The sequence below is a fragment of the Nannospalax galili genome, unplaced genomic scaffold (genome assembly GCF_000622305.1).
Source record: "Nannospalax galili isolate Female #2095 unplaced genomic scaffold, S.galili_v1.0 scaffold216, whole genome shotgun sequence".
NCBI classification, from domain to species: domain Eukaryota; kingdom Metazoa; phylum Chordata; class Mammalia; order Rodentia; family Spalacidae; genus Nannospalax; species Nannospalax galili.
The window spans coordinates 3671677-3695557 of record NW_008339003.1 but is presented as its reverse complement, the minus strand read 5'-3'; the positions used below and the strand labels follow the sequence as shown (position 1 = coordinate 3695557).

Genomic DNA, 23881 nt, shown 5'->3' with positions numbered 1-23881 from the left:
GGCTTGGCCATGAAGTTCATGAGGAAGAAAGGCTAAGTGGGGAGCCTGAGAGTGGGGACGCCCACTAAACTTGCCTGTGGGGTATATGTGTGCCTGTGGGTTTTTTTTTTTTTTTTTTTGTGTGTGTGTGTGTGGTGTGTGTGAATACATGTTTGTGTGTAAGAGAAGGCTGAGGAGGGAGAGGAGGGAGGTTAGAACAGAGATCAACAGCTGTCTGGTGGATGCACTGTGATGTTCTTACATAGTACCAGGCCAACATGGCACTACCATTTTGACCCTACTATTCCAACTGTGAGATCTTGAGCAAGTTACTTTGCCTCTCTGTGCATTAGGTAACAAAGTTGCTGCTTGCTGTGCAAATAATAATATAAGCAAAGAGCTTGAAATAGTTTCTGGCCCACAGGAAGTTCTCAATACTACTACTTATTTAATTGTGTGTGTGATGCGTAAATCAAAGCCTGTAGCAAAAGTCTTAGAATCACTAGATCTATAGCTCCTTCCACATTTTAAAGGTTGAACTAGAAAAACATTTCCAATAAAAATTTTCCAATCTGGGGTAGGTGATTTCATCACTTGGTCCTGAGGTGGCCTATCCAGACAAACAGCTGACTGCCTACTGCTCTCTAGTGGCAGAGTGAGGGGAATTTTCATCTGTACAATAAAATGATTCAGAAGAATGAATTCATTTGCATCATGTTGGTCACCAAAAGTATCTTCTACATATATGGTTGTTAAAAACTCCTGCATGGACTTATTATTTATGTTCATAGTAGCTAAATTTTTTCATTAAAGTTATAGAACAGATGTTCCTCTTTTAGGGAAAAGGTATATTTATGAAGTTTTCCTATATCTGACTCATCCCTACATTGCTGTAAAACTAAAATGTCAGTTGTTAACAATACTTCATTAACAGTATCTCTCTACTCCATAATAACTAGATCACATCCCCCTTATACAATATGTGATAGGAAGAAATGGGAAGCGGGAGAGAAAGACGGAATTAAACACATCCAGCGGTAACATGGTGCCTGGAGAGTCTCTCTTTCAACAGAGACATGGGGAACAACTGACAACAGATTTATCAGTCACACTGACAAGTATAAATTATATTTTACAACATGTATGCATGTTCTACCTCCTCCTCTAGCTCTTAAAGATCTATCGAGTCTAATTTGTGTTCCCCAAATGCTCTTGGATGTGGGTCTATCCCCTGGAGCCTGGCCAACCTTCCAGGCATCACACTCTTAAGTAAAACTGACTCTCCCTCTCTCAGCAGCTATCAGTTGCCAATAGTTCCTTGCGGATGTGGGCTTTGGTTATGTGTGAGCAGAGCATTACTTTAAGCATAAGCCCTACCTAGACAAAACTGACCAGCCCTCTCCAGGAAGACTAAGTTAAAAACAAAGGCTCAAAAACTCCAAACAAATAATTTCAGTTTTGTATATTCCTGCCTTGTCTTTGTATGAATATATTCATATAATTTCTTGTTCTCTGGATGCAAAAACAAAACAAAACCCCAGTGCTAATCACTGTTCCCAAAGGCTTTATTTTATGACAGCTGTCACCTTACAGAAAACCCCCCAAATTCCTTCTGGCTTTGGGGCCTGTGCTGCTGACCAGATTATCCAATTTTCATTTCCCCTTAAAACCTCAAAAGTTCCTACTTTTAGTTTACTAGATATGTAAAATCTAAAATTACATCTTTGTTTTCCCATGTTGAGTAATAATAAAATTTCCTCAGGCAGGACCATGATGGGATAATCCAGTGCTCACTAAAAACGAAAACAAAAAATAAAAATCTGAGAGGAAAAACAGCAATTTATGTCTTTTGGTTGGCTTCGTATCTACCTCATCATTTAACAACCTCTTACTCTCCTAAAATTATAGATGTGATAAAGAACAATGCACTGTTGCCACGTTTAACACTTGTACATTTTATTTAATTAAATCAGCCATTGTACAACATTGCAGCTATGTATTGTTAATGTGTTGTATTTTTTCCAATAACTAATACATGCCCTCATAGATATATTCAATTAGTGTTATCACCATGGGAACAAGATGCTGATTCATCAACTGGAAATTCACTTCTCACAGTATTCAAGTTTTTTGATAACACAGCAAAAATCAAAACTGAAAAAGGCGAATAACCATTATGTTGCTACACAGACAGAATCTGCACTGCAAATAACACAACAGCAAGGCTTTTCTTGAGCTCCAGTGAAGGTTTAATAAGATAGCCATGGCATGTCTCATAAAGTTTGCCATGGGCCTCCATCCTTTGGCTACCACACAATGCTGTGTTCCTATGTAACTGCCAGGAAGTGCTAGCATTGGAGGTGCAGGAGATTTGGCTTATGGGAAAACCTCCTTCCCAGGAAATTTTCTCTCTTGGCAATGTTAAATGATGAAGTGCCATTACTTGTCATACTTGTTTTGGACATTAGGAGCAGTGAATCAGTTTTGCACAACAGGAAGAAACCAGATGGAACTGGAAAGAGTTCAATCCCTGGAGGATAGACTATGTCTTTAAACTTCATCTTCATTTGAGTATACATTAACAAATAACAGATTCAAAATGTATACTGCTTTTATGAATATATTTGTGAATATATATATATATATTAAAATGCTACACAGCTCCAATCACTCAAGAAATTGGAAATAGGAAATGGGGATAACTCAGATTGTTATTGTCCCTTCTTTGAAACAAACAGAAAAGTGCACAAATGCACTTCAGAGTTTCCAAGGGCATTTGGGCTTCAAATAAATGAACCAAAAAAAACAAAAAAAATTAGCCAAAACCAAACTCTCCCCGGATTTCTCGATATTGTCTGCATGCTGAAAAGCAGACCTACCTGGAAAGTGAAAAGAGCTCCCTGTGGGGAGAAAGATTGAAAACCATTAGTGTGAGTAAAAGAATGATTTTTCTCTGTGTGTGTTTTGTGTGTGTGCATGTGCATATCTCTGTGTGTCTCGTGTGTGTGTGTGTGTGTGTGTGTGTGTGTGTGTTTCAATGTCACATGCAAGTATCAGTGAAAACATAAACTGTAATGGGGACAGGAAAAAAAAAGAAACTACTTCAACATGGTGGAGATGTTCAGGTTTTTGTGTGGTGGATAAATCCTGTTTCCAATTAATTATCTACAGTGCAAGTGGCCAGAAGAAAGTACCACCAGTAAGACAGTGCGGTTTGCTAAAGCAGCAATGAGACTGGAAAACTACAGTAGTTATAGCTTTTAAAATACCCTGCCAATGATCAAAAGGACCTGAAGGTGCTAGAATGCCTCCCATGCAGCTTCTACCACCTGAATACCTCGTTGTTTTGATCTGCTTACCTCTGCTCCTTTTTCCCTCTCCCTTAAAGTGGCAGTTGGAGAGCCATTAATGATGGCTGACCAGCACCAGAGATTGCTCCTTGGAACCATCCTTCAAGATAAGGAGCAATGGCTATGCTGGAAGTGCTAAGGACATGTGTAGGTCTGAAGTATTTGCATTGTCATTCAATTGTGTTAACAATATTTAACCATTGTTCAGCAACTTCTAGAGGCTTTTATTCCATGGTGCCCAGAGTAGTTATAACAGGCAGTGGTTTTAGTTTTACTCTGTTGTTCATCTGAGCATTTCAGCTATATACATTGTACATGGATATCCATGGAAAGGATTCTCCCACTTGAAGAGGTCTGCAGGTGAAGTTCTTCTGATTAATGGGTTTTCATTGAGCTTGTGTAAAAGCAAAGAACAACGGAGGTGCCAGTTCCCAGGTTAGCATGGATGCACAAAGTAGTGGATACAGTATCCAGAATTAAGGATGTTATCTTTGGTCACAAATTAGCTTAGAGAGAATTGGGGAGAAGCAAAACAAAATGCTTTGTTTTTGTTAGGAGTGGATATCAGAGGATTCCATTAATTAGGGCACCTGTAAGAAAATGGGAAATTGCATATTAAGTGGGTGTGTGGTTTCTTCTGTAAGAACTGGGCAGTCCCTCATTTGGCCTCCTGCTTTGCATTCCCCTTGCAGAAATGGCGAAGGAGTTGCTGGAGATCGTGCTGGAGGTCATCCTGGTCTAGTGCTTCTGGTACATCCTCCAGATGCTCAAAGTCAATGTGTTTCCCCTGCTGGTCCTTCACCACAGCCCTCTTCTGTGTGCTGGCTTTAGTCATTGTTGTCCTGCAGGAAACACAACAGAGAATTAGGCTTTCTTTATCCTGACATTCAAGTACATTCTTACTTCCACATGTATTATTATTAGTGTAATGACTACAGGTGTCTTTTAATCTCTTTCTCTCCTATGTGAAATGACTCATAAGGCTTTAAAATATATTTTGGAATAAGTATTATTTTCTTTAATTTTAGAAATAAATGACACCATGTTTTCATCTAATTTTCTCAAAAAGAATCCAAGCCATCATTCCTTTTTCAGTTAGGCTGTAGTGATCTAAAAGGTTCTCCTTTACGCTGAAATAATGATTCCACAAAGGCACACAGAACAAGCTAAGAAAAACTGTTTTTAATTCACTCAAAAATATCTTACTTGCCAGTTTAATCTTTACAAGTCTCTTCTCAACCTGAACCTTCCCAAATTTTTCTTTAGTAGAACTTTTCCATACGATATAAATCTTTAAAAACTGGAATAGTCTGTCAACATACAAGAAAGGGACTAACAAAAATGAGGCCTCTGAAGTTTCTTTGGAGAAGGACAGGGAGGGAGAGGAAAGGGAAGGAAATTCCGAGAGTCCAATGTCACCTATGTCTCCTCAGGACCTCCATGTGCTTTTCTCCTACCCTACCACACCAGTCAGCAGGTCCCTCTTTCACTGCTTCATCAGATGGTTGGCTCCTTGAGAAAGAGGTTGTAACTGACTCATTTCATACAGTTATTTTCTTATATCCCTACTTAAAAAAGATATTGTAATTTGCTGTTTCTATGTTTTCCTCACATACAACTTGTAATTCTTCATTCTGCAAATATATATTGGATGTGTTTTATGTAGCATGCACAATTATTATAATAAGGAAAACCAATCTTAGAGAATTTAGACAACATTCCTCAGCTGAAAAAATAAAACCAAAAGAGCATTAGCTAAGGGTCCAGGGTTCCTCAATGTAGATCCAAAACAGGAAGTCATGTATCTTTCCTTCCAATCAACAAAGGGGAGGACCAGTGTTGGCAGCCTAATTCCTCATTTTCCTTATGAATTCTTAGTGTTTAGAAGCTAAAAGTTCTGTTCTACCATAACAGTGCCACATACTCATTACGATGATGCTCTTTTAAAACCTTACCCCATCCACAGCACTTCCAGCTCACCTTGGCTTCCCTTGCCCTACTCTCTCATGACTTCTTAGATATTACATGAGTTATTTTGCATGTCATGGCAAACTTAAATTTATTTCCTTTGACAAAATGGCCAAATTTGATTCTAGAGGTTGTAATCACATTATGGTTTCTTTCTAAAAAATAGTTTAGTATTTATTTATTTTATGTGTATATAAGTGCACCTGTGCCACACAATGCCCACAGAGGTCAGAAGAGGGAGTTGGATTCTCTTAGAACTGGAGGTACAGACGGTTATTAGTTACCATATTGGGTGCTGGGAATTGAACCCAGGTTCTCTGCAAGAGCAGCCAGTACTCTTAACTGCCGAGTTATCTCTCCAGCCCCAGATTATGGTTTTTAACTATTCACATTCATTACTGCTTCTTCCCTCCATAAAAGGCAAAGATCTGACTCGACTAGGTGTTAAGAATGATTTTTATAGCTTTGGTGTCAGGGGATAGGATTGTAGTCAGGACATGTCTTAACTTTTCTTCAGGTCTATGCAGGTGAGTATGTTTATATATATATATATATATATATATATATATATATTAATATGACTTCAGTAATATGTAAAATTAAGTGTTATATACTATAAATAGAATTCCACAATAGACTTGCTATAGGAACTCAATCAAGTTGTCTCTATCCTCAGCTTCAAAGTCCACCACTGTAGGGAGAAAGTGAGTCAACTGCTCTTCAAACTTATTTTAATTTGAAGATCCTGTGATGGAAGAGCATTCAGTGTTGTGCAGCTTTGTCTGAACAACTGGATAAAAGAATTAAATATTTAGAATAGAAGAATTTTATCCCCAGTCCTTGTGGTCTCTTAAAATTCTTAGGAGAAAACTTGTATTTTTTAAATTCATAGCTGCTACTGTGTTTCACATTTGAGCAAAGGGCAGAATTGTGACAGAATCTTTAATCTGGCTCTTTTAAGTACTATATTCCAGAAACCTAATGTAGTCTTGTGGGGTACTGTAAATGGCAATCTTTCTCTTCTTTTAATGAGATGAAAAGCACGATAGTAACTTGGATTCCCATTGTATCTTTCACTGAGAAGCTAAGAATTATTGATTAATCCTGATGCTTACCATTTTGCTACAGGACCAAGAGAAGTGAGAATAATGCCTAGTTTAGGCATCAAATCTGTGATGGAACAGGGCAGTTCACTGTGCTTCAGAGTCAACAACCTTTCACACACATGGAAAAGTCTGCTCATACTTTCACATGTTCTTAACTTACTAAAGTTCCTAGTTTCAGCAGTGTTAGGTACATTCAGGATATTTGAAATCAAACACATGCTCCCATTTCTTGACATTCACATGCAGAGTCATGAAACAGTTTGTTAAAAGCCAAAAACAAGTACCACTCAAAGCAATAGCAGAATAAGACTTAGCTGGATATGATGAATTACAAGTTAATTTGTGAGCAGCTCATTAGATTCCTCTTCATATCATCTCCAAATCTATCAGTACAATGGTATTTCCCATCTGCTTGGCTTTAACTACATGGGTAATTTGCTGGAACCCAGGGAGTCCAATTGTGTAAACACGTGCCTCACCATCATTGTGTCTCAGTATTAATTTTAAAGCATCAGTGGACACTCCAGTTGCAACACACACACACACACACACACACACACACACACACACACGCACGCCTGCACGCACACACACCTGTGCCTCATCAGTGCCTCTGATACAGTACAGTCAGCAGCTCAGAAGGACTATCAAGTTATCTGGGGACTCTGACCTTCTTTTCTAAAATTAGAAACTATTTTTATCATGTTAGTTGGCAAAGTATCATCCCATGCTTAACTCAAACCTTTTAATTATTGATCCATCCTCATTCAGGATTTCATTCTCTACTAAACTGGGGAAGTGGACTTTCACGTGGCTACCTGTGTAACTGAAAGCCTGAGGTAATAAAAAAGAAAACAAGACATAACCATAGATCATAAACTTGCTCTACTAATTCTGACAGGATGAAAAGATGTATCTAAAAGGGCAAATAGCAACTCCTAGTATGTAATATGGGTACTGAGTTTACTTAACAAGTCCCTGAGATCAAACTCAAAATGTTTCAAAAGTAAAGATATTTTGTATATATCTACTACCTCTTCTTGAAAGCAAGAACCTACTCTTGAAGCAAACCCACTTCAGAATTTAGAATTCAGAAAAGTAATACAACATATTTACTATATATTATCAATACCCCAGAAGTAATAGAGAGAGCATCCTATAATCAAGCCCACTTTATTTCATTAACAAAACATGAAATTTCAATCTAAGTATATAAGAAGTTTCATGTCTTATCAACTTGACCACAGCTTGTGTCATTTGATGTAAAATTCCATGCTGGTTTATGCTGAGTCATATTACCTTGCTGTTAACTTAGAAAACTGGTTTTACTTTTTCAGAATTTTTGGAGTTTCGAATCATAGCAAGAGCCTGTGGTTCTGATACTAATAACCCATTTCCTAATTGTTGAGAACCAGAACATTATTAACTATAAATGATTTTAAGTTAAGACATTCAAAAGACACCTAGTTTTCCTTAGTGCTGATTATTGGCAATATTGAAGATACTAGCTATCAAAGATAATTTACATCTTTATTTTGTCGTCTTATTAACTGGAAGTGCAGGACATTTCTTCAACTTTCATTTATTTACCTCTTTGTTTGCTTACATATTTATTTATGGAGATATAATCTCACTATGTAGCCCAGGCAGGTCAGAACTCATTATGTAACATAAGCTAGCCTCCAACTTGCAGAAATCCTCCTGTCTCTGAATGCTGGCGTTACAGGTGTAAGCCATCATGCCAAGCAATTGTAACAAACATGTCCAAATTCTGGAGATTTTAATTCTGCCCCAACAGAAATGAATCCTGGCTATCTGAATTTTTACAAGCTCAAGCTCATAGGGTGACATGGAAGAACATCATAGGTTGAGGAAACATTACTTAACCACACAAATTGTTCAAAAGGAAATTTGATCTTTTGAATTATCCTAACATCTTCCATGAACTGGTGAATAAAATGATGCAATGACAATTTTCTTTTCAAACATAAACCAACCACAAAATGAATCTCAAAGGAAAAGAAACAGAAAAAGACAAAATGATGCTTCTATACCTCTTCAAAGTCATCTTTGGCTGAAGGAAGGTCAGTGGCTAAGCTAGAGTTGCCCAGGTGTTTCTCCATCCTCTCTCCATGTACCATTGTTGTTTTAACAACTTTACTGACTCTACGGCCTTCTACTGGTTCAGCCTGAAACTGTGAGGTACTGGACAAAATGCTGGGTTCAGACAATGTTACCTAATGAATGAAGGACACACAACAGACAATTCCTGACTGCAAGATGAAATAATGGAATTTTCTGTGCTGAGAAACAAAAACTGCAATATATTCTAGACTTCTAAACAATAGCATTTAGGAACAAAGTGGAGTCAGAAAAAAAATAATCAAAATTGGTGATATCTGTTTAAGGCCTCTCTTTGCAGCACCTAACGAGTCATTTGAATAAAACTTATCAGGCACATTTTTAAGAAACTGACAACTTCGATGTAGACTTGGTAATCTGTGCTTGAAAAGATTCCCTACATTTAAGTGCTTCCTATGTTTAAGTTGTTTCATTTGCCCCATGAAGATAAAGTCAACTCCCAAAGGAGGAACTTAAAAAGCAATCAGAAAGCCGGGCGTGGTGGCGCACACCTGTAGTCCCAGCACTTGGGAGACAGAGGCAGGCAGATCTCTGTGAGTTCAAGGCCAGCCTGGTCTACATAGTGAGTTCCAGGACAGCTGGGGCTACAGGGAGACCCTGCTTCAACAAGACAAAAAAAAAAAAAAAAAAAAAAAAAAAAAAAAGCAATCAGAAAGTAAAATAAGACAACCTGCTATCATCATAAGATTTTGAAGATATGAACTAATTCAAAACCCATGAGCATTTCAAATTGCATGTCAAAGAAAATCAGGATATCCTTCAAACAGGGAAGTAAAACAGAAAGAAACAAAACCATATATCAGGGAGTTTCTGGATCTTAATTTTAATACGCTGAAATGCAGAAGTCTGACTATCAAACACTTGTCTAAAGTGACTTTCAGAAGGTTGGTGTGCTGATGAGGTCCAAGCACCACAGTATATTTGGACACATTCTCTTCTTGACATGTGCCTGGCTAGAAAACGGGATTTTATTCTTCTAAAATTTAACTTTTGAATTCATACTGTGGTCAATTATGAATTATATAGAAAACAAAAATGAAAAGGAGCTGGAGAGATGGCATAGTAGTTAAGAGCAGTTGCTGCTCTTCCAGAAGACTAGAATTCAGTTCTTAGCACCCACATCAGGTGGCTGACAATTGCCCATGAGACTAGTTCCAAGGAATCCAATGGGACAGATTCTGTCCCCTGAGAACACCTGCACTATCATGTATATAACTGCCACTCAATAAACATAATTAAAAATAAATCTTTTTTAGAAAAGAAATTGACCAAACAAAGACAACAAGTATAATGGCCATAAAGCTTGCTAATGTAAAATTACACAAAATCATGACAAAGGAAAAAATAGTATAACCAAAAACCAACTGGCACATAATGTGGAGAAATGGGAGTCAAGGGGACCGACACAGTAGTTCTGCTTTGTTTTGTCCCTTTCTATTCAATGAGTCCTGCAGAGCTAGGTGGCCTCACCTCTGACTGCTTGGTGTCACTCTTCAATATCACACGCTTTATCACTTTGGAATAGTTGTCCCCATCCTCAATGTTGACAGGCTCCTGTGGTGTTCCCTGCATCATAATCTCCTCTTTCTCTGTGCCATCAGAAGATACATACCGCTTAATGATTTTCCGGGTAACCTGAAATACATTTCATGTATGTGTCTTTTTTTTTAAAGAAAGATAAGATCTCACTATATAGCACTTGCTATTATAGACCAGGCTGTCCTAAAATTCAGAAAGATCTACCTGCCTCTGCCTCCAGAGTGTTGGGGTTAAAAGTATGTGCTGCCACCCCTTTTTTTTTTTGGTATCTTATTTTACTTTATTTAATAATTTTATTTTCTGTGTATGAGTGTATTGCCTGCATGTGTGTAAGTGCACCTGTGTCATGCAATGCCCACGAAAGTCAGAAGAGGGTGCCAGATCCTCTGGAACTAGACTTACAGGCAGTAGTTAGCTCTATGTGGGTGCTGGAACTCAAACCCAGGTCCTCTGCAAGAGCAGCTAGTGCTCTTAACCACTGAGCCATTTCTCCAGCCCCCACTATATCTTATTTTTGAGTTATGATACCACATTAATAATAAATTTTAAGATCAGTTCTATACAGAGCACCTTCCAGTACCTTCTTCACCACAGTGTGTCCATACTCATCAATGTATTCCTCTTCTGTGACAGTTTCTGGGGGAACATCAGGCATATCATCTCCCTAAAAAGTTGTAAGAAAAGGGTTACTTCAGCATTTGGTACCAGAGGAACTATGTAGAAGTATTTTTAATGTGAGGAATGTTAGAAAACCAGATGTGATATTGAGAAGCATTGCTGAGATGCAAAATCCCGTCAGTTAACTTAACAAAGAAAACCAGCAGGTAGGTGAGAACATGCTCAGGAGAATCTTTCCAAAGTTCAGTAAAACTTATTAAACAACAAAAGCAGTTAGCAAGAGGAGAGGTGGGTAGAACTGAAAAAGCCTAATCTTGTTCTTGTATGTTGGCTTTTGGAAGCGTACTGCAAACCTTTTTAGCAGTAAATGAAATGGGATCTACTTTCCATGGCATGCATTACCTAAGCAGCATGCCAAACTTCTACTTTTCCAGGTCAATCACTCTCTTAGGACAAGGACAGAACCGTCCCTGGCATGCAATAATTTAACAGTGGGTACCTGGATAATCACTCTCCGATGGACAACCCTGGTAGTTACCATGGCCTCCTCATCAGAGCTGGCCTCCAGTTCCCCTAATTCCTCTGTTAGCTCCTGGTGGAAGCATGCAAGAACCATTGTTTTTTCACTTTTTTAATTTTTAAAAAATTTAATTAAAAAATATTTTTGAGATAGAATCTCACTTGGTAGACCAGCCTGTCTTGAGTTTGCAGTCCTCCTGGGTGTTAGGATTACAGATGTAGCAATCGTCCTGGTGTTGGGATTATGGATGTATGCCACCAAACCTGGTTGCACCACTTGTCTAATATGCTAAAAAAATGATTTTGCTATTGGTTCCTACTTTTGTCCACATTGTATTCAGAACACTCCATTCAGGGAAGCTTTCATGGAAAAACTCATCAGAGGAAAAATAAGTATGATCTTAAGCTTCAATAACCATATAGGGTATTTTTGTTCACTGAATAAAAAAGAAATTCTGCAATTCTAATCCTAAACTCCCAATAAATAGCTGTGAGAAAATATAGAACCCAAAAAAGTACAATTAGCACTTGCAAGCTATGGACATTCTTGTTTAGGCTTGGAATTATCACCCTGGCATAAAAAATTGAAGGCCTTGAACAATGTTAGACTCATTTTCCAGAGAAACAGAGAATAATATGATTTAGTGAGTTTGGCCCAAAGTAGGAGATGAGGCTAGGAACATAATTTTTTTAGAATAGTTGTCTCAGGAATCATATACAGAGTCAACTTTTTCCCCAATGGGATGCTATTTCCTTCCTTCCCTCCCCTCTCCTCCCCTCCCCTTCCTTCCCCATCTTCCCCTCCTCCTCCTTCTGTTCCCCTTCCCCTTCTCCTCCCCTCTCCTTCCCTTCCCTTCTCTGCTCTCTTCCTCCTTCTTTCCCTTCCATATTTTTTTTTGATAAGGTCTTGCTATGTGTGTATGCTAGGCTGGCTTGAAACTTTGTGATCCTCCTGCCTCAGCCTTCAGAGTACTGGGATCACAGTGGTCGGCCACCATGACCAGCTTGGAATGACACTTTTAAAAGGGAAAAAGTGAACTCAATTGGCATAATATGTCTTAAAATACCCAAGATGTAGCTCTACATTCTCTTCTGAAGAAGAACATATAAGTTAAAGACTAAATTATAAATTAAATACAATCAAGAACCTACTGCTAAGCAATATAGTCAGCAAGAAAAGCAACTAAAATTATATGTACATGTTAATGTCATGAGAAGTTAGGGGTCAATATGTAAAGCTTATGAAAGATGGCTTGAAAATCATCAAAAATAACAGGCTTGTAGGGGTCTGGAGAAATGGTTCAGTGGTTAGGAGCACTTGCTGTTCTTCCGGGACCCAGTTCAATTCCCAGCATCTGCTTGGCAGTTTACAACTGCCTGCACATATATGGTATACATATTCAGCCACACACACACATACACATGAAATAAACTAAATAAATGTGTAAAAATAAGAACCATCTTGTGTAAAATACGTGGAACACAAAATGATACCACAATTTACTTACCTGCATAGCCCATGTTAACTATATAAATTCACAAATGATTGTTTCAATCCTATTATGTTGCTTAGCCTATGGATTCTCAGGCTAACTTTAGTAATTTTTAAGCCCAGGTAGATGTATGAAACATTTTACTAGTATTCATTTAGGCCAAGAACTTGAGATGATAATTTTGTGCAAAGACAAATGTGGAGTAAAAGTCCATTCATGGGATGAACTAATTCTTTAAGATAACTGCCAAATTTAGAACATGGTGCTCATTTATTCATATTTTTCCTTCATTCAGTCGTTATTTTATATAAATTCTCATCTCAGATGTCATCCCAGAGTGAATTTTTTTAAAATGCAGATCTTGGTGTTGGAGAGGTGGCTCAGTGGTAAAGAGCAGTGACTGTTCTTGCAGAGGACCTGTGTTCAATTCCCAGCACCCAAGCGTGGCTAACAACTTTCCACAACTCCAGTTCCAGGGGAATCCGAAGCCCTCTTCTGACCTCTGCAGGCATTGCACACAGGTGCACCTACATACATGCAGGCAATACACTTATATACACAAAATAAAAGTGCAGATCTTAGGGGCTAGAAAGATGGCTCAGATGTTACAAGCACTGGCTGCTCTTGGAAAAGACCCAGTTTCAAATCCCAGCAACCACATGGTAACTAATAGCCACCCACAACTCCAGTTCCAGGGGATCTGATACCCTCTTATGTCCTCTGAGGGCACTGCATGGCATGAGTGTACTTATGTACATGCAGGCATAACACTCATATACATAGAATAAAAATAAATGTTTAAAAACTTAAAAAAAATGCAGATCTAAGGCCGGAGTGGTGGTGCATGCCTTCAATCCCAGCACTCGGGAGGCAGAGGCAGGTGGATCTCTGTGAGTTCAAGGTCATCCTGGTCTACAAAGTGAGTTCCAGGCCAGCTAGGGCTACAGGGAAACCCTGTCTCCAAAAGACCAAAAAAAAAGCAGATCTTAAATCCAAAAATGTGCTGTATTATATTCCCCTACAAATTCAATTCTTTTCTATAACAAATATTTTACTACTAAGCTTTATAGTGTTTTATTTATTTATTCTATTTTTAATTTATGCATATAAGTCTTTTGCCTGCATGTATGTAAGTGAACTATGTGTGTGCACTGCCCATAGATGTCAGAAAAGTTGTTGGATCCCCTGGAACTGGAGTTATGAACAGTTGTTAGCTGCCATGTGGGTTCTGGGAACTGAACTAGGTTCTCTGGAAGAGCAGCTCTTAATCACTGAGTCATTTACAATAATGCTTTAAAAATGCTTTTAAACATAAAATACTTTTTGAAACTTTTAAATTTCAAAAGAAAAATAATTTCTAATTTAATTTAAAAGGCATTACATGTAATGGAGTCTCACATCTCTTTGTGGAAGAAAGTCAGCTGGGTAGCTATTTAAAATGTATATGTGCTACCTCTCCATTCTCTGGGCTTTCTTCAGATTGAGGAGTTCTGAAGAGGGAGCAAACTCTTCAATCAATCTTAGGCATATGAACTATAAAGGCCACATTTTGAGAATCAGTGGTTTAAATATATCTCTTAAGAAAGTCTACACATCTGCTTACAACTTTAAAATTCTCTTTATGACAAAAGACACACTGTAACACAATCTCACATCACTAGCAAGCATTTGGTCAGTAAAAAATACCAGTCCGTTTAGGTATAATGTTCTTTTTCTAAGTTATTCCTAAAATAAATCTAAGGAATTCTAATTTGAATATTACAGTGGCAGAGGTGCTTGTATGCAGACCTAATGACCTAAGTTGGGTCTCCAGATTTCACAAGGTGGCAAGAGAGAACTAACTCCTAAAGAGTTTTCCTCTACACATGCAGTGTTGTATGTACATGTACACGTACACGTACACATACACGTACACACACACACACACACACATATACACACACACACACACACACACACATTATACTTTCCTGAGGAAAGTTTGAGAGCTAATCCCCAGGAATGCACAGTGGGTGTGCTCATCTCCAGATGATAACCCATGCAGATCTCATGGGACCACTGACTCAGAGTCATACTCACAGACTTTCAAGAGCTTCTTTCAATGCTATCACAACCTTTACACCTAACTACTAACTTTGCAAAGCTACACTATATTGCTATTGCACTACACTACAGTGTTCATTTTTCTTAGCAGAAGGATTTCTTATGATGAAATTAGGGCTTATAACCAAATAGCTAACACTGGAACCGTGTACTGTTTCTTCTAGATTTACCAGCTCTCAGGTTATCAAAGACTGAAGGTTTCCCATATCTCAATTTAACTTATCTGGCAAGCTTTTTAGTTTCAAAGTAAAAGAAATAAACCATTAGAGAAAAGGAAACCAAAAGAAGTTTTGTAGCTTTGCCTCTGGTGGGCAGGGCACATGGAGGAAGGAAAGCCTGACCTTTTGAAATGCTGCATCACCATCAAGTCTTTCGAAGGCCTGTGGTTGGTCATGGACTGACTCCACTATCAGGAGGCTGCCTTTCCCGGGAGAACTCTCTTCTCTGGGCTCAGAATCCTCATCAGGTTCTTGCACAATGGGAGAGCCACCACACTCACTGGACACCGGAGTCTGGAGGTACAGACTTTCTTCCTTAGGAGGGGTATGGATCTCTTCAGAAGTCTTGCTGGGAGAGCCAGAAACTGCTGTGGCCTTTTGAGTCTCTGACCCTTCTGTTACTGGGGTTGTCACACTGGAACACAAAAGCCAAATTATACCTCAGAATTTGCATTTATCCTGTGCAAGTTAGAGAATAAATAAATAAATTTGGTCAAGAAAGAAATACGAAGAAAAAGAGTACTATAAGATATAGTATGGAGTTACAGCTCATGGATATGGCAAAGAAGGAGTGATATACTCTAGCTTCTACAAAGCAAGAAGGTTATAATCAGATTTTTCTAAATTTAAATTTATTTTTATTGTATGAGTCTGAGTGTTTGGCATGCAGGTATGTAAGTGTATCTGTGTTGTGTAACGGCCGTGGCCTGAAGAGAACATTGGATCTCCTGGACCTGGCATTACAGATAGTTGTGAGCTGCCTTATGGGTGTTGGGAACCAAACCTGAGTCCTCTGTAAGAGGAACCAGTGCTCTTAACCTCTGAGTCATCTCTCCAGCCCCACATTAGACCTCGATGTCATATTAAAGCTTTGAAGAGCAGTGAGATGGTTCATCAGGTAAACACATGGTCTGCCAAGCCCAATGATCTAAGTTTAATCCTTGAAATCCACATGGCAAAAGGTGAGCACCAGCTTCCCCAAGCTGTACTCTTGCTTACACATGTGCCATGGCATGTACAAGTGCACGTGCTCATGTACATACTAAATGAATAAATGTAAAAAAATTTGGAGAGTTTTGCATAACGGGTTTGTAAATAATGCTTTGGAAGCAAGGATTAAAACATAGCATAATGAAATAAATTTCCATGTTAATATAGTTAGTATAACTATGAATATAAGGAGTCTGAAAATATACTTCTGAAAATCTATTATTTGATGGAGGGATCTGTTGACACTGAAACTTTTTCTACTGCTATAGTTTGAAGTAAATCCCATGCAACCTTTCAAAAAAAAACTCAATTTCTAAATAAGAACATTTTTTGCCTTTTCTGCTTCTCATTTTGTATTTAGTGCAGTTTTCTGTCATGTCCCTGATAATAAATGCCCCCAAACAGTTCTCTTTTCCTGTTACCTTTCCTGTATGTTCTCCCTTGAACTCTATGAGCTGAAGGGGAAGGAGGGAGCCTGAGAGGAAGAGATGGTTTTGTTTCATTTCATGTAATTTCTCTCTCTTCTCACGTTCCAGTAAGCAGAGAACAAATTTCAATGTCAAAGGAAGTTCTGGCCTGTGAACTCTTGATACACTGTTCTTACATTTGCCTCTCTCACGATCTGCTTTCATTTCCCGGACAGCTAGTGCCATTTAAGCAGCTCTCTTCTTCACATTCATAAAGCCCAGTGCTTAAGTTCTGAGCTTAGTGCTGGTCTACAACTTCCTTTAACCGTACACTTTCTATAAAACTCTTCCCTATGCTCACTATATCCCTGTCCCATCTCATTTTAATCGCTTTGTATTCTGTGTGAATAATTTGTGCTGCATTTATATTTTTATAAATGTTAACTGGAACATAACTTTATTGAACTATATTGGGGGCTGCTATTTGTAAACACTGACTATTCAGACTTCAAACAGTTAGCCATGGTAGTGGACCCCTGAGTGGGAGCATTCCAGAGCAAATGAGGAGTAGCAAACCTATAAGTAATGCCTGTTATACAGAAAGGTGTACATTGCAACAGTACATTCACAGACTTAGCTTTGGTGTCTGGTTCTATTAAATAAGCAGTATGTATATAATTATCATAATTTGTAGATGTGGAAATTCAGACTCAGAGTACTTTGGGACTGTCCAAGGTCACAGAAGTGGATGTTGGCTCAGGCAGGGCTGTGCCATACAACAGCATCACAATTATGTATCTTAAATGTTTCAGTCTTTTTCTACAGCAGTCTCATTTGTTATAGGTGGGTCATTTTAATATTATTTGAAATATTCACATATGGACCCAGTACCCTGTCATGTCAGCTTTCTTTGAACTGCATTTAACAGGCTTTCTTCTGCAACTCACAAGTATTCCTGCTGATTGACAGGCATATCTTGCATTTTCCCTGAGAAATCTTGCTGAATTGGCTCCTTGTGCATTTGGGGAGAGACTGCGGTTGCTGAGCTGTCCTCTTCAGTTTGGGGAATGCAATCCTGAAACGTAGAATAACTAACAGAAATGTCTTCTTCTGAGACGATGGGCGGATGGTCACGGGACTCATTCTCCCCAGAAGCACCTTGCTTCTCTTTCTGCTTGTGCCATGCAGAGCTGAGCTCCTCTTGAAGTACTGAGAACCCTGGATGGAGGGAATAATGTAAAATTTTAATGGGATCTCACTTATATTAAGGGGACTTTTACTAAGGAACTGCTGTGTTCCAAGTCTTGAAATAGAATCATGGGTTAGGAAAATGAGCAAGATGCTGTGTCTGACTTCAGGATGCTGATCTGCTCAGGAAGCCCAGGTGAGCAGGAATCAGGTCAGATTCATAGTGTTCTGTGAATATTGAGAGCACTTCCTCAGCGTTAAACAAGTTTGGAAAGGAAATGGGGAGAGAAAACTGCATGAAGGAATCCAAATGATAAGCAGGAGTGTCTTGTGATAGTATAAGAGGGATAGTCAACAATGATATAGTCTCAATAGCTACTCAGTACCCTGCAAATATTAACTGCTTAATCCTCAGTACAACACTCTGTGGTTAGTATTCTTCTTATGTAGAAACTCATGTAATACTAAGGAATTTCATTACTTCCAGAGCAATGGTTGAGTTACTGAAAGATCTAGTAGAGGAAGAGGAAGGTGTTGTGGAAAGTAAATGAAGAAAAAAAAATTTTTTAAGGAATTGAACCATGTATGGTGGCGAACCTTTAGTCCCAGCACTCTCGGGGCAGAGGCAGAGGCAGAGGCAGGTGAGTTCTATGAGACAGAGGTCAGCCTGGTCTACATAGTGAGTCGTAGGCCAGCTGGGGCTATAAGGAAACCCAATCTAAAAAAAAAAAAAGGGTGGGGGGTTGAATAAAGAAGACATTAATTATTTTGTTCAAATAATTGCTTCCAAGGTGTGAAGAAATTTGAGCACAGAGATCTGGCAATGAAGGGAAAACTACTGAATTTGAGAAGATGGCCAAGAGTTACTAGAGAGTCTTCAAGAGAAGGGGAGAGATGGAGAAAGGAAATTCCAATTCTTCTGTTGAAAAGGTTTCCTACAGAATCCACAAAGGAAGAGCACATACAGTGATGGGACCTATTTGTTTTATTTTTAAAGACGGGATTTCTCAAATTGTATTTTAATGCCATTTGAGCATGGTTCTAGTTACACAAATCCAAATGGATACTTTCTGGAGTGAAGCTGTCATTATGTAAATAGAGAATGAAATGCAGTACAAATGGTGCTATAATGGCTTTATCAAAATAAAGAAATTTAGCACTTTGTGACATAAGGGACCGTAGGACATGCCCACACACATGCTTCTTCTTGATAGAGTTTATAGTGGAAGAATGTTGACATTTGCTTATAATCTTATTTTTCTAGGAAATATGAAGAATGGTCATCATCTAGGAATAAATAGGGAGAGGAGAAATATTTGAGATTTAAAGGAAGAAGATAAAGTACAAATTGGGGGGAAAGAGATAAGGAAAAGAATGAGAGTAAGAGAGAAAGGTAGGGAAGAAGAGGGGAGGGAGGGAGACATACAGAGAGAGAGAGGCACAGAGCAAGAGAGAGAGATAGAGAGAGAGAGAAAGAGAGAAGAGAGGAGAGAGAATGAGTGAGAATTATAGAATATTGAAAGGTGGCAAAGCAGCAAGTTCCAATGGATCTGAGGAATTATTAGTACAGAAATAAAAAAGGAAGTATGATGTTTTAAGTAGTACAGTACACAAATTGTACAGCTGTACAGTTACTAGTACTGGCACAGCCTTGGTTGAAAACATAGAAATTTGTGATTAATGTACAACAAAAAATGTAAATATCAGAAGTAGCCTCAGGGAACTGAGGGAAAGGAACTAGAGGAGCCATGTTGCAAATGAGACATTGAAGAATGAGCAGTGGGGGCACCAGCTAAACAGAAAGGGAATCTGAAGAAGTAAGGAAACAAATATTTGATGGCCAAAGACTGTGATCTGCTTCCTAAAAAACACAAAGGCAGTAAGTCTAGCTCATGACTTGCATTCCCCTCCTCCCACATCACTTGACCTTCACTATGGTCCAACACAATGGTCTGCTCAATTTCCGCATAGCTGTGGCTGATGTGCTCCTGGGGAGGTTCTGTGCTGGTCACCATGAGATGTACAATATCCATCCGGTTAATCTTGGTGAGGCATTCAATGAGGATGATATCTGAGACATTACAGGAGAAGTATTCATTATAACTGAGTTGTGCTTTTAAAAAATTATCTTTCATTTAATTAAATGAAACTAATAAAATTTTCGATATTCATATAGGTAACTGGAAAGCCTAATTAGGACCTTGTAAATAGAAGCAAATAGAGCTCTATATACCACACAATACAGTACAAGCCCTAAAATCAGAATTGCCAGATAAAATACAGGATACAGACCAATCTGGATGTTAGATGAAAATACAGACTTTTAAAATATCTCAAATAATGCATAGAATATATTTATATTGAAAGATGTTTGTTGACAATCTGGAATTTAAGTTAAACTGAATGTTCTTATGTTTTGATTTGCTAAATCTCCATTTGTGAAGCATATGGAGAAAAGAAACTGTAGGGTAAGTGAGAGGTCTACAGGCAGACATTTAGGGAAATATGAAAGGAATGCTGGGAGTATGTGAACACAGTCCACCACACTTCCTCTTTTATTCTACGTGATAAAAATACTGCATATCAATCAACATAAAGAATATTTACTTGTTATTCCCCCCTACACCTAAGTTATTTGGGAGGGAAGAAAACAGAAACTGAAGGCAATGCACTTCCAATAAACAACTACAAAACTGCCTACCAACCAACACTTAGAAAATTCTAGGTCTTGATGACATTCTCTTAGCTGCTACTGGTATCATTTCTAAACAGTTGATACTGCTCACAAACATTCTGTCCAAGACTTTTCACATCACAAGTACATTCTAGAAATGATGGCAGCTTCTTCTCAGTTCTTTAAATTGGTTACATTGAGCATTTATTTTACTGATTTTGTAAGAACAAGATTACTGGGCAAGCCATTTCCACCTTAGTCTAACATCTGTAACTTAGCATTCACCACTTACCTGTGGCATGCTTCCCATCCCTTTCCAGCCAGTACTTCAAAAGTTCATGGCTCTGGTCTTGAAGGGAGTTGGGGTTCTCAATTCGAATTTGGTGAATTTGCTCCTCAGTAAAATCCAGTTCTCTTGCTAATTCTAGAGCAGAAAATACTACGTTGTCAACACACTGATTTCAAGTTTGAGTCTCAGAGGCAGGCAGATTTCTGTAAGTTCAAGGCCAGCCTGATCTACATAGCGAGTTCGAGGTCAGCTGGGGCTACAGAGAGACCCTGTCTCAAAAAGACCAAAGAAATCAAACCAAACCAAACCAAACCAAACCAAAACAACAATCAAGTTTGAGTCTCTACACTTTGCTTCATGATGTGAAAAATCATATGGCCTTGTATTATTTTAACTACCTGGGTTAGGAGTGACTCGTATACTGCCATGGATGTGAGGAAAAGGGGCTACTTATTCACTATTGGTGGGAGTGCAAACTGGTGCAGCTACTGTGGAAATTATTGTGGAGATTCCTCAGAAAGTTAGAACTAGGTCTACTACGTGATCCAGTCACACCACTCTTGAGTAATACCTAAAGAACTCTACACCATACTAAAGAGACACTTGTTCATTCATGGTCATTGCTGCTGTAGTCACAATAACCAGGAAATGGAAACCTAAATATCCATCAATTGATGAATGGGTAATGAAAATGTGGTACTGTGCTGGATATCTTCAGCTGTCAACTTAACACACCTTGGAAAGGGGACCTCAACTAGGGAATTTCCTCTTTCATACTGACTTGTGGGCATGTCTGTGAAGCATTTTCTTGATTGCTGAGAGATATGGGAGGGCCCAGCCCACTGTGGGGATACCATTCCTGCACAAGCTGAGCACAAGCCAGGGAGCAAGTCAGTAAACAGCATTTGTTCCATGGTCTCTGCTTCAGTTCCTGCCTCAAGGTTTCTGTTCTGAGTTCCTGTGGTAGACTATGACCTGGGAGATATAAGATAAAATCAACCCTTTCACTCCCAAGTTGTTTTTAATCAATGTGTTTTTAATTACAGCAATAGAAAATAGCTACGGCACATACATTTAGACATGGAATATTATTATTCAGCTATTAAGAAATACAAAATTTTGAAATTTGTAGGTAAATGGAAGGAGTTAAAAAAAATCCTGAGTGAGGTATCCCATATGCAGAAAGCCAAATGTTGCACATTTTTTCTCTTATATGGATACTAGCTTTGAATTTTTAGATATGTGTGTTTCATTCAGAAAACCCATAGAGGTCAGGAAGCTAGTGAGGGGGCAATGGAGAATCGGGCTTTCAAGGGAGGGGAGAGAAAATGCAACAATACAAAAGAGAAAAGAGGAATAATGGAACAAGAAGGGTTAAATGGGCAGGGGGATGCGGGATGGGATAGAGGAGGGAGCATGGAAAGGGATAACTAACACTAAAGGCCCTTTGAAAAATAATATGGAAACCTATTGCTACATAAGCTTCCTAAAATATATACATATACATGTATAAAAAGTTTAAATGGAGTTACAACAGAGTGTCAATAGCTCTACTGGACACAACAGACTCCCAAATAAAAAGCCCAGAGACAGGAATGGGTTACTTTTTTTAAAGTTGTTGCTCCAGTGGGATCCCATATCCTCCCACCCCAACATTTCTGGCTATTATCATTGCTCTTGGTTGCTCTCCAGAGCTTGACAGTAAAACCCTATTACTTAAGACAATACATACTTGAGTCACAGAACATGAAGAAATCGAACTGGTACTGACCTTGAAACTTTAACTCTTCTGGCTGGCTTTCAAAGTGCTAGAAGGTTCTATGCACTCTTTTGGAGGATAACCCTGTGAACCCAGCTGTGAATTTTGTGAACAACAACTGGCACACTGTACAATAGTGGCATGAGTGTTATTGGAGTACTCAACACTGATTGATTTAAGGCTCATTCCCCAGATAGAACCATTATCAGGGCCAAGAATCTGTGGCTAGATAGGTCACAGACTGTAAGGGAGATCCTACCACTATTATTAAACCAACTCCTAATGACTTATTCTTATATCTATAGATTAGTGCATCTCTCAGCTCTCATTAAAGAAGCTTCTTCTGTAGTAGATGGAAATTAGCACAGAGACCACAATTCGTCAACATGTAGAGAACAAGATTGTGGAGTGCTTAGACCTAAATGGAACGTCTACATCTTAATCCTCCCCAAAGGCTGAGGGATTTTGTTATGGAAGAGAGGGCAGAAATATTTTAAAAGCCATAGATGGTGGATGACTACAAACAGTTTTTCAGACACAATAGGGTACATATGGATCAATAGTGGTTGTGACAGTATGCACAAGACCTGTGGAAACTTAAGTCAGACATAATCCCAGTATGGATGGAGGAGGGATGCATGAAGCCCCACCCTAGTTAAAGAGCTATTGATAATTAATAGCTGCTGTGAGGAGACTTGGTTTTCTATAAGGGTATGGTGCTGGGTAGGTTGACAAAGCCTCAGCTATCCTGTTTCTGGATATGTGCATAAACACCGGTTGTAGCTATAGTATGGAGATCAGGTTGACTCCTTTCTTGATTTGATGCCATATGCATGAAAAGTCTAGGAAGCATTAATTGGTCTAGGACAGAAGTCAAAATGTTTCTCTATTTTACCATTAATGTTCTATATGGATGCTTGTATTCTGGTGTGTGCAGGCATCTGTGTGTGTAAAAGAGGAACGTACTGTCAGCTTGACAACATCCTTTAACACTAAAAACATCTTTTACCAGTAATTGTACTCTGGAAGTAGTGTGAATTATATTTAATTTTCCTTTCATTTCATTTTATTTAGCTAGTAGGTTTACATTTTCAGCAAATTTATACTTACCACATTTAATATGTGTATGGGTACATATATATCTAAGGAAAATAATACATATATATCATATTAACCAGGAATATTATGGCATCATTCCCTCCTTCAAATCCCTCAGTTAAATGTCTGATGAGTATTTCAATACGATTCTAAAACTGAAATAGAGAAAATGCCTCTTCTTACTGTTTCCAGTCATTTATTCTAAATTATCAATTCTCTTTAAAAACATTATTGACTCCTATTCATTTCCAGATCTTTTTTTCCAGTTAATTATTTATTTAATAACCACATACTTAGAAGAAGCATTTCATTACAAGAGCATTGACATATTCAATAACAATTTCCTGAGCTAAGATGCATCTCTTTTAAAATTGGCTGTAAATTTTTAGGTTTACAGTTGAATTAATACAGTTATACAATATTATACTCCATATAATCCCT

General features: G+C 38.3%; 1 protein-coding gene across 29 annotated transcripts in view; it reads right to left on the bottom strand.

The window, feature by feature from the left end:
- Positions 1-1913: 1913 nt before the first annotated feature.
- Positions 1914-23881, bottom strand: part of Ank2 (ankyrin 2) — a 675290-nt gene continuing 653322 nt past the window's right edge. For 12 of the 29 annotated variants that reach the window (XM_029563867.1, XM_017798338.2, XM_029563883.1 and 9 more), the window contains 9 exons: positions 20587-20718; positions 19548-19691; positions 17380-17650; positions 15159-15450; positions 11202-11294; positions 10665-10748; positions 10016-10180; positions 8458-8640; positions 1914-4171 (listed from right to left, as the gene is read on the bottom strand). In XM_029563867.1, the coding sequence (XP_029419727.1) occupies positions 4157-4171; positions 8458-8640; positions 10016-10180; positions 10665-10748; positions 11202-11294; positions 15159-15450; positions 17380-17650; positions 19548-19691; positions 20587-20718 (1379 nt within the window). In that variant the 3' untranslated portion in view covers positions 1914-4156. The remainder of the gene's footprint in view (positions 4172-8457; positions 8641-10015; positions 10181-10664; positions 10749-11201; positions 11295-15158; positions 15451-17379; positions 17651-19547; positions 19692-20586; positions 20719-23881) is intronic. The other 17 variants (XM_008833735.3, XM_008833741.3, XM_008833738.3 and 14 more) reach the window with 8 other exon arrangements.